Source organism: Argiope bruennichi, chromosome 5 (assembly GCF_947563725.1).
Source record: "Argiope bruennichi chromosome 5, qqArgBrue1.1, whole genome shotgun sequence".
In the NCBI taxonomy this organism is placed as follows: domain Eukaryota; kingdom Metazoa; phylum Arthropoda; class Arachnida; order Araneae; family Araneidae; genus Argiope; species Argiope bruennichi.
The window spans coordinates 34,982,669-34,994,759 of record NC_079155.1 but is presented as its reverse complement, the minus strand read 5'-3'; the positions used below and the strand labels follow the sequence as shown (position 1 = coordinate 34,994,759).

Sequence of the window (12,091 nt, the reverse complement as noted above, 5' to 3'; positions counted from 1 at the left end):
CTTAAATAATAAGTATACAAAACTTGGCTGAATTCGGCCTAGCTGTTTAGGAGCAGGTGTGGAACATACAAAGCATCTATAGCTATAATGTCTTTTATTTAAGATTGGCCACTTTTTACTATTTATAACAAATATATTATCAAAAATTTATTCTTTAGATATTTTATTTATCAATTCTCACTTGATTAACATATGTAATCTTGATTCAAAACTATTCTTAAGGTAAAATTCCAAACCGTTTTGTTATCGATAAATTTGATGAAAATATTAAGAAAGATAAGCACTTTTACGTGGGTAAATAAATCATTAATGAAAATATTCATGCATTCTTTTTAAGTGATGCCTTGCTTACTTTTTTCTTTCAATATATTTTCGTAGAAGATTTCGCCTTATAAACTAGACTGTTTTTTCAACTACCTGGTTCGCTGGATTCGATTGCTAAAATTTTCAATTAAATATTTTCCGTAACTTGCTCTTAATAACTTTCTCATTATTTTTAAGCATTAATTTTGTTATTCATATAAGTTATATTATTTTAGAAGACTTGCATCGTTTTATTATATGTATACTATACAGCTCCTTAATATTTTGTCATCTCATTTAAAATTTAAACTTTCATTTGAAATCGAAATCGTTAAATTCCAACTAATACAAAATGTTCTTGCTGAAATTAAACATGATTATTTAAAAAGTAAAGATTGAAAGTGGAATTGTTTAACATTAAAATTTACTTATACAATAGAATATATTTTTGAACTTATATAATACTTCAGAAAATAATTTAACTTATCAATAAAAAAAAAAATTCCATGTGCCGTAGTAAGAAAGCAATTTTCATGCTATAAGAACGATAATATATTTTTATTTATATTTAATTATATTACAGAAAAAAAGCAGCAGTGTTTAATATGTTCTCTGCTACGATTCACGCCTGACATTGAGACCATTTAACTAATTCTGTTTTTTTTTTTTGCTATATCGTAACTATAACAGAGAAGAGTTCATCCTATTAGATAAATGGCTCGTAATAATTAGACAATAGGTGTGAACCATAGGCGAACTATGTTACAGTCAACGTGTTAAAAATGGACACACCTAATAGATGTCTCTCCAGCTCTTTCTAGAATACTCTTTAATAAAGCTGTTATCTCAGACAACGCCTTATATAGCATTGGCATACAATAGTTGCGAAATATTAACTTTTGTCATGAATTTAGTATTTTTACTGAATTTGACGTATTATCCCTGACGAGCTCTTTGGTAATTAATTCCTGGCAAATTGTGTTTTGATGCTTTTTCTCATCTAATTGATATAAAAATGTGACACAAAACTACACTTGTAATCACAAAATCCCTTGTCAAATCTAAGATATTTAAATCATTGAGTTTTTGAGTTGTCGCGTTTATATGCCTTTGAAAGTGCAAAACGGCAGACGGTCAATCCCTTGTTGGATTTGCCTCAAAATTTGAGAGGTGTCTATAGTATAGATGTTAAATCTTATCTATCTAGCATTCTTCGTTTTGTAATTATCGTGCTAACTTATATTCAAACAGCCGGACTGACAGACTTCTTCTGAGCAGGTTTTGCTGAAAATTTGATAGAAATCTACAAACTTGGTGTAAAGACCGTATATGAAATTTGATAGAAATCTACAAATTTGGTGTAAAGACCGTATATGAAATTTGATAGAAAACTACAAATTTGGTGTAAAGACCGTATATGAAATTTGATAGAAATCTACAAACTTGGTGTAAAGACCGTATATGAAATTTGATAGAAATCTACAAACTTGGTGTAAAGACCGTATATGAAATTTGATAGAAATCTACAAATTTGGTGTAAAGACCGTATATGAAATTTGATAGAAATCTACAAACTTGGTGTAAAGACCGTATATGAAATTTGATAGAAATCTACAAACTTGGTGTAAAGACCGTATATGAAATTTGATAGAAATCTACAAATTTGGTGTAAAGACCGTATATGAAATTTGATAGAAATCTACAAATTTGGTGTAAAGACCGTATATGAAATTTGATAGAAATCTACAAATTTGGTGTAAAGACCGTATATGAAATTTGATAGAAATCTACAAACTTGGTGTAAAGACCGTATATGAAATTTGATAGAAATCTACAAACTTGGTGTAAAGACCGTATATGAAATTTGATAGAAATCTACAAACTTGGTGTAAAGACCGTATATGAAATTTGATAGAAATCTACAAATTTGGTGTAAAGACCGTATATGAAATTTGATAGAAAACTACAAATTTGGTGTAAAGACCGTATATGAAATTTGATAGAAATCTACAAACTTGGTGTAAAGACCGTATATGAAATTTGATAGAAATCTACAAATTTGGTGTAAAGACCGTATATGAAATTTGATAGAAATCTACAAATTTGGTGTAAAGACCGTATATGAAATTTGATAGAAATCTACAAACTTGGTGTAAAGACCGTATATGAAATTTGATAGAAATCTACAAACTTGGTGTAAAGACCGTATATGAAATTTGATAGAAATCTACAAACTTGGTGTAAAGACCGTATATGAAATTTGATAGAAATCTACAAATTTGGTGTAAAGACCGTATATGAAATTTGATAGAAATCTACAAATTTGGTGTAAAGACCGTATATGAAATTTGATAGAAATCTACAAACTTGGTGTAAAGACCGTATATGAAATTTGATAGAAATCTACAAATTTGGTGTAAAGACCGTATATGAAATTTGATAGAAATCTACAAATTTGGTGTAAAGACCGTATATGAAATTTGATAGAAATCTACAAATTTGGTGTAAAGACCGTATATGAAATTTGATAGAAATCTACAAACTTGGTGTAAAGACCGTATATGAAATTTGATAGAAATCTACAAACTTGGTGTAAAGACCGTATATGAAATTTGATAGAAATCTACAAACTTGGTGTAAAGACCGTATATGAAATTTGATAGAAATCTACAAACTTGGTGTAAAGACCGTATATGAAATTTGATAGAAATCTACAAACTTGGTGTAAAGACCGTATATGAAATTTGATAGAAATCTACAAATTTGGTGTAAAGACCGTATATGAAATTTGATAGAAATCTACAAATTTGGTGTAAAGACCGTATATGAAATTTGATAGAAATCTACAAACTTGGTGTAAAGACCGTATATGAAATTTGATAGAAATCTACAAATTTGGTGTAAAGACCGTATATGAAATTTGATAGAAATCTACAAATTTGGTGTAAAGACCGTATATGAAATTTGATAGAAATCTACAAATTTGGTGTAAAGACCGTATATGAAATTTGATAGAAATCTACAAACTTGGTGTAAAGACCGTATATGAAATTTGATAGAAATCTACAAATTTGGTGTAAAGACCGTATATGAAATTTGATAGAAATCTACAAACTTGGTGTAAAGACCGTATATGAAATTTGATAGAAATCTACAAACTTGGTGTAAAGACCGTATATGAAATTTGATAGAAATCTACAAATTTGGTGTAAAGACCGTATATCAAATTTCGTCCGATCAGATTGATAGATATTTTCCAAAAATCTGTTTTTGGAACTTGAGGTCTAGAACATGGATATTCGTCAAAATTTCGAACTAAAATTTTTTACGATTACAATACCGTATCTATACTACGTATACGAGAAAGTAAAAATGGTTCGTTCTTGCTCACTTGTAAAGTTAAACCTTTACTGCAAACATTACAAAATTTCAAACATTTTATTGAAAGCATAATTTAAACTAGAACCTTTTCAAGAATAAATTGCATCTTCAAGCAATGGAGAATCATTATCATCAATAAAAAAAAAGAATCCAGAATGAATTTATATTATTAATTATTTATAATAACAACGAAAGCAATTTGAGATTCATTACAACAAAGAGATGTAATATTTTAAAATAAGGTTTAAAATATTTTTAAAAATTAATTAAAAAAGAAATTTAAAAAACGGTATGGCATCATTAAATCATTTGCATCATTGATTTTTTTTTAATTTTAAAATTATGCGGAATTTTTTTTGTGCCATAATATTTTTGGCAATTATAATAGAAAACATTAAAATTTCTACGTCAGATTCAATAGCTCAGGTCTTCAGTCCTATAGAGCGCGAACACACACAGGCACTTTTACGTAACTGCCATTAGTATTATTAAATATGAAGCAGCAATTTTAAGAGGGGAATGAATCCAAATTTGTTTTGTCATCGATAAAAAAATGATTTTATTTTTCGTACTGTTTGTTTTTCTGCTTTTTGTTATTATTATTTTTTTCTATTGTATTACGAATATTTTATATTTACAAGAATTGTTTACTCAGTGATTTCCGTTCGTTTCTTACCACCAAGAATGAACTTCTGTATGATAAAACACGTTTCATGCACGCTTCGATTTTTTTCTGCTTGTTCTTTTCTTTAAACTGCTGATTCGTATACTTATGTCAGCAATTTTTATACATAAATATCACTGACATGAATATATGAATCAGCAAATGATGAAAACTTTCAAGTAATACAGAACTTTAAAATCTTGAAGTTTTTAAGTCAAGAAGTCATTTAAAAGCTATGGAAAGCAAGATAGTAATATATGTTCGGAGATTCGTAATTTATATATAACCAGTCACCTTTGTTGTCTAGCTAATTAGCCGGAAATATTGATTATGTTTAACTTTAATTATATCTCAAACTTTTGATGTACACGATTCTTTCTACAAAATATTTGTAAGCTTCAAATTGTAATAAACATTAGAAAACCGCCTATTTTAATAAATACACTTGCTCTATTTATTGTGGGAATGAATTTTAATAATAGAATCGAATTCTATGATATTATAGTATAATTTAAAATCTATAATTATCTAAGTGAACTGTCTTCTAATTGCTAGTTGTCTACCTAGAAAATGTCATTCTCCTTCTTATTCTTTGCAAAAATCAAAAATAAAAATTAGAATAAACTCTCTTATTATCCTTTTTCCTCACGCAAGTTACGCGGTTAATGAACCGGAACTTTCTTCCCTAGCTTTCATTGAAGGAAAAAAAATAATCACACAATTAAATATTTGATGAAACATAAAAAACAGCTTGAATTTCATTGCATGAATAAAATTAAGAATTACACTGAAAAAACATTTAAAAACATTTTTAAAAGGAAAAATTACACTACAACTGAATCACCGTAGTTAAAAAGAACTGCTTTTTAAAATTTTAAAATCATGTAATAATTATTTTTCTACAATAATATTTTTGGAAGTCATTATGGAAAAACGCCAAATTTGGCTTAATTATTTTTAAAGCGAATGGAAATGCAAGTTGCCATTTTTCAAAGTATATTCTCCAGGCCAAACTTTTGGATTGTACAGCGTCAGCGTACACACTGCACATAGGCAGACACTTACACACATTCCTTATTATTGTTTTATTATTATTATAGTTTATTTCTTAACGATTTATCGTTGTTATGTTGAAATATTGGTTGGCCTCAGTAATTTACATAGCTATTTTATAAGAAAATTTTTTAAAAGATTATTAATGAAAATATCCAATTTTAATAGAGAAAATAATTTATGTCAAAATGCCGCTGAAGCGATTAGCATCGTGATGTATTACACAATGATAATAGTTGGGGACTGTACAAGTATATGGGTCTTTTTCGATGCTGAAAAAATAAACAGAAACTCATTTTTCTCAACATCCCTCCCATCGAAGAAACTAAAACAGAACCGAAGTTGCATTTTTGGATATGGGTAGTCAATTTACGATATCCAGCTGCTATCAAAATACCAAAGGGCATGAAGTTTCTCTCATATTTTCTCGCTAATGACATGGCCCGGTGTGGGTTTTTGGTACAAGGTCCAATTTAGAACAAGCTGCGTCATTCACAGGGACAATTTCAGTATAAAAAGTGTAAATAAAATAAGAATATATTATAAAATTGTAAAACTTAAAAAGTTAAGAAAATCTATGATTTCTTAATCCCCTTCCCCTCGATCACGATTTGGCACAAGGATAACAATAAATTTTAAATACTATGAAAAAAAAACCAATGACTCAAAAGTTAATGACTTGGAATCCGGAACAGGGAAATTTTTTTATTTAGATGGGAAGAATCCAGCTCGATATTAAAGAAAGGCTTCATTTTAGAACCCTTTTTCAAATCAGGATCTCTAGTCCTCACCTACTCTTTAATCCGTGTCTACTCATTAACTTTTTTTTTTTTTTTGAAAAAAGACATTTTTTTTTTGTTTACAAGATTATAATATGTGTCTACATGAAGTATAAATCCTTTTATTAAATTATGAATAACTTAATTTAGAGTTGTTATTTATCTTTTACTTCGTATTTCTTATATTTTTAAAATTGTTTTGCTTCGGATCTATTTTACAAAAAAAAAAAAAAAAAAAAAAAGAGGTATCCTTCGAGCGAAACTCTTACATTCTAAGTGCACCTTGCTTCCTTTCTACTTTATCTCACTATAAACTTATCTGTGAGGGCAATGTTGCATTGTTCCTCCATGTTTAAAGAATCTTCCTAGCGATATCGTTTAAACTAATTTACTCGAATTTCATATCAACAGAGTTAAGAAAATTAGGGACATAACCACGGTATTCCTGTGTTAAACAAAGTATTGTACAATGTTCTTCAACAATAGTAGGCGATGTATTATTCATTGCTATCAAGAATTATTCAGTGCCTTTGGGTAAAATATAGTTTCGTATCAAACTGCTCACTCAGTTATAATCAGAGAAGTGTTCTATCTGAGGCATATTTTTTATATATAAAATTGCAAGTTTTTTCAAGAGGAAAATTGTATTGAATGGAAATAAGTTATTTATAAAAACCCGGTTTCAGCAGTTTTCATTCTGCTAAATTAGATGACATAATCTATTTTCATATTACTAGATTCAAATCAATGATGTAGTAACGATAAATATGGTTCACGACCATAATAATTTTTTTGATTCCTTGATATCTTTGCAGCATCTTCAGTTCAGAAACATCTTTTGCACACTATGCCACTTGCTCCACACCTCTAAGTTGAAAACATTCTCTTTTGGGAAGGCTGCACGCATCATTCTAACAAATGATCAAACACTGATTTGATATTATGCATTTAGTAACCATACTAAATTATGTAACTTTCCCAACTTCCATGTTATACATAAAGGAAAAACAAACTTTAAGAAAAAAAAAATCCTTCAGCATAGGTAAAACCAGGAAAAAAAAAATGTCCACTTTTTTATGAGTAATTATTCAAAATCAATGCATAAAAATCTTTAGATTAAGCTTCCCAATAATATGTATTAAGTGTTTTAGTTCCTTTAATGTCACTATAACACCAAATATTCATTGCAACATCTTTTTACTTTCTCTTATATGAAGAAAGTGTATTGTAAGCACTCAAATATATCAACAAGAATTTGAGATTTTGTCGAAACCCCATATTTCAGACTTCTGAAAATCATATTTTTAAAATCAAATATATTTTTTTAATCTCTATATCTGTTTTTTAACACAGACTCAAAAATACTTTGGATTAAATTTATAGATATGAATGGAATTTCACATGTGATCTTTGAGTTAAACTTATAGATATGTGGTGAATAGCATATAAGCCAGTTAACAACTACCTGCATGGGCAATTGCTTTTGTATTATGGTTATGTTACTGGACTGCGAACCACAAGGTCCCAGGTCCTATTCTCGCGCAGGGTCGGTGGTAAGGTCTCGGCTTCGGAACCGAAGGGTTTCAGGTTCGTGTCTCTAGACCGTCGTGTAAGGGGGTCTGTTGCACGTTAAATTCGTCATGACCAAACGTCCTCCCGCTGGTGTGACGTGGTGTGAAAAGGGGAGTGCCAGCTCAGATGTCGTCCTCGTCATCTGATCGAGGTTCAAAATTACGAGGTCCGTCCCAAAATAGCCCTAGTGTTGCTTTAAACGAGACTTTAATATATAACTAAACTAAACTAAATCTATTCTCGCTCATCTCAATCCGCTACATTGGTGACCTCGGACGATGAAATTTCAACCTTCGTACGGCTGTTGTGGCGCCATCTACCCTCAACCAAAGTCGTCAGATTCACTTGACGCAGCAACACAAAACGGTCGCAGCAACCGAAAGTCGTCAAACTTACTTGACGCAGCAACCACTCACTCACACAAGCTACTCAACTGGGTACAGGCACATTAGACAACAGCTAAAAATACATCACCACTCAACAGCCATATCGTTCGTCTCACCTCCGCCTCACTGGAGGGAGAGTGTGGTGAATAGCATATTAGCCAGTTAACAACTACGCTGCATGGGCAAATACTTTTACATAATGGTTATGTTATTGGACTGCGAACCACACGGTCCCAGGTTCTATCCTCGCCCATACCAAATCGCTACAGATATCTATCAAATTTTGAATAAAATCCATTCATGGGCAGTTTGCTTGTCTGTCGACTGGAGCGCAAATGAACATAATAACTAAAAAACTAAATGGATATAATTCAATACACAGTTTTAGCATCTAAGGTGTAGATTTGTATCAAATGTTGAACCAAATCCGCGAACAAGTTGAATGTCTGTCGGCATACATAAATTTGCATTTAAACGCGATAACTCAAAAACGCACTTATCTAGATACATGAAATATAGTATGCGATCTTGTTATAATTCTGTATTAATTTTTGAATTCAATAGTCCAATATGCATACTCGATTTGGGTGAACCGGAGTTTAACTCCCTTCTTCACCAAGTTGTGATAACGCGCCAAAGCTGGCAATCTTTATTATGCACTATGATTGGACATCTGCTCCCTTGCTTCTGAACATTTCACTAGACCGTTGTTGGCGATTTTTGAAAATTGAACCAAGCAGGGGGTTAAACTCCGGTCGTACCCACAATTTTTTCTATACTACGATATACGAAACGCTTATGAACGGAGCTCTGAAATGACACGTCTGGGCAATCATAATATCCAAGGCCTTTTCCAAGTTGCCAAATGTTAATGCAGGAGAGTGAGAGGATAACACCTTTTTTGAGTGTATGCGAAAAAACTTCAGGGAAACCACTCCTTCCGATTTTGAATTTAATTTCATCTATTTTGAATATTTTTGAGATTTGAACTCCTTTAATCTGATTTTGAATAGATAAGACCAAATCAATTTTTGACAGGAAACAAAAATCATTATTGCAGTTACAGTTAGAATAAACGAATCAGTAAAAAGAAGACTATGCAAAAAGAAAAATTGAATACAACTTTATCATGCTTTCAACTGAAAGTTCTTTATTTTGGAAATAAAATAAATGAATTGCTAAAACAAGCAAAGACGAATTACGATGTTCGAGAGAAGACAATATATTTTGTTGGAATAATCTCATTGGATGTTACGCAAACTTGCAGTTTACGTTTGCGGCTGACTTCTTTTTTTATCCTTCCATCACAACACGTGACCACCTGACGACGCAATTGTTTCCCTTCCACATCATTTCGGAATGTTTTGACTTACTTGCCAAGGTAAACTGCGCTTATGGTAAGCGTATTTGTATCTCATTTTTCTTATCTGGTTTCGTTAGAATCATTTTTCAAAATTACTACTTGTTAATTAAATTTTATATTAATTAAATAAATTGAATCTCTCGTCCCGCAAAAATGCTGTCTACAACTTGTCATTGAAAACGATCAATGAATGATTAATTTATTTTAAAAAGAAATTTCTGATTTTACTTCAGTCGGTTAAAAGTTTTTTTTTGTATCTTCCGTGGATAAACTTTGCACTTCGATAAATCCCTGATCTGTCTTGCAACGATCCAAGAAAATACGTAACCAAGATAAGATTTTAGAGATAATTTTGATCAACATATGACCTCGAATATTTTCTTTGCAGTAATCCTTCTTTTCTGACTTGAACTCTACCGTAATATTGCGTATAATATATTAGCATTTGAATCTGTGTAAGTTTAGTACATATTCATGCTTAGTAATTTTATTTTATTATGATTGGTGTGATCTGTGACTGTGACTTCTTTTTTTGAAAGCATTTATTTGTAAATGTAGCTGAGTTGGTATATTTCGGTTTTGAGTGATAGATTCTTGTAATTTTCAAGTAAAAGTATAGTAACAAACATAAAATTATAAATATTCCAAAACAACAATACTATTTAATTCTTTTTTTTCCCCTGCATTACTTTAAATTCTGTATTGTAGATGGTTATGAAGCTTTAAAGCTGTGTCAAACAACATAAACTTTGCATTTTGATATTTCAATTAGTAAAGTTCAGATTTTTTTTGTACTGAATTCTTTGTACCTTTACACAGTTCCTTACTATTTATATTAAGAAACTGCTGTATATTATAACTGATCTAAATTGTCTGGCTTCCTTGTTCATAAGTTAACAAATTTTCATATTATGCCAAAATAAAATATGACTATGCTATTAAATAAACAGTATAATTAGTATTAAAATAATACTAAATGAAGTACTTTTGTTCTGAAATCCTTATAATGTCTAACAAATAAGATCATGTTCTTGTTTCAATTAATTTGTACATTACCATTTGAATTTATAAAATTCTATTAAATATATTGATTAAAATCATTCACACATATTTAAAATGATTAAATTTAAATTATATGTAAAAAATTGTAGCAATCTTGTTTAATTTAAAATTAATATTAGGTTTTAGTTGAAATAGTTATTTTACCATCATATTATTGCATTTTTTAATTGGATTAATTTGTTTTGCAAATTTGTTTAAAAAGTTTAAAACTTTTTTCATTTTATAAAAATGATTGAAAATTTAAAATTTTATATCTGATAAGATTTAAATTAAAAGTTACAAAACATATTCCATTACTTATAATTTAAGTAAAAGTTGAAGATTAAATTTATTATATTTTAATGATAAGGGAACTGTTTTAATCACTTGCAATCACTTTTCAATCTACTTGCATTTTCCAATCACTGAATATATCAGTTATCTGATATACATTGATAATCTTTTATTATAAAGTTATTTTTATCATTTCATTTTTTTTTACTTGTAATTAATTCATTCAACTTTCCACATTTTTGATTATGATATTCATTTATTTTCCTATATAGTTGTTTTTGAAATGTAAAATGTTATGTGTAGATAAATATAATTATTAAATTTTTAATTAAGTTATGGTCTTTGTTGTGGGCTTACTAAAGATCCTAGATGTTCATCTTAAATGTAGTTGTTTTTTTATTTGTAGTCTATTTGGAAATGTTGGAAATTATTTGTAAGTATTTAAATGCAATTAATTTAAGCATGACATTTGTGGAATAGATTTTATAGATTTTCTAATAAATAAGTTTTCCAGAAACATGGAATAAGGAAGTTTTAAAAAAGTAATTTAAACAGAATGAAAACATTTCAATGTTTAAATATTTTGTAAGCTTTTCATGTTTTTATGAGAATTGTATACAATTTATTTTATATTCAACATCAATAGTTTTCATTTTTTTTTTATATCTAATTCATTGAAATTTCATCTAAGTTTTATCAATTGTAATATTTATACTTAAACATTTTTAAAGGTTTAAAATTATTATTATTAATTAATACTCTGTTAAAATGAAATTATTGTACTTTTATACCTTTGTAGTTGAAACTATATTTAATTTTTTTTATATTGCTTATAAATTAATATTCAGATAATAAAAGGAGAATACTTAATTTTAAATGCTTACTGAACTTTCTTTTTGGAATGATTAAAATATGTTTTGTAAAAATAAATATTAGCACATTTCATTATTGAAGAAGAATCAAGAATTAATTCCATTAAGAATTTTATTTTAATTCAATTTTAATGCTTATTCAAAATCTTTTTGCCTTTTTTGCATTATTTTAAATTATAATCTTTTTTCCCTTAGATTACTGGTTGAAAGCCCATATGAATCATACAAAAATGGATGAACAATTAAGTCTTAGCTCTGCTGATATAAAACACTTGTAAGTGGGTTTTTTTAATTAATTTTTTGTGATTTTTAATTTTATGTATAAAAGAATTTCTACATTACATATTTTTATTTTGCAAAATTATATGAAAAAAAATTCATTA

The 12,091-nt window shown here is 28.7% G+C and overlaps 1 protein-coding gene across 6 annotated transcripts in view; it reads left to right on the top strand.

Annotated features, from left to right (window-relative positions):
* LOC129968683 (choline-phosphate cytidylyltransferase A-like) overlaps positions 1–12,091 on the top strand; it is a 63,419-nt gene that overhangs the window by 39,511 nt on the left and 11,817 nt on the right. The window contains exons 1-2 of one of the 6 annotated variants that reach the window (XM_056082822.1): positions 9,417–9,535; positions 11,904–11,982. In XM_056082822.1, coding sequence (XP_055938797.1) covers positions 11,924–11,982 — 59 coding nt within the window. In that variant the 5' untranslated portion in view covers positions 9,417–9,535; positions 11,904–11,923. Of the gene's footprint in view, positions 1–9,416; positions 9,536–9,774; positions 9,957–11,238; positions 11,270–11,901; positions 11,983–12,091 lie in introns of those variants that run through there. The other 5 variants (XM_056082826.1, XM_056082823.1, XM_056082820.1 and 2 more) reach the window with 5 other exon arrangements.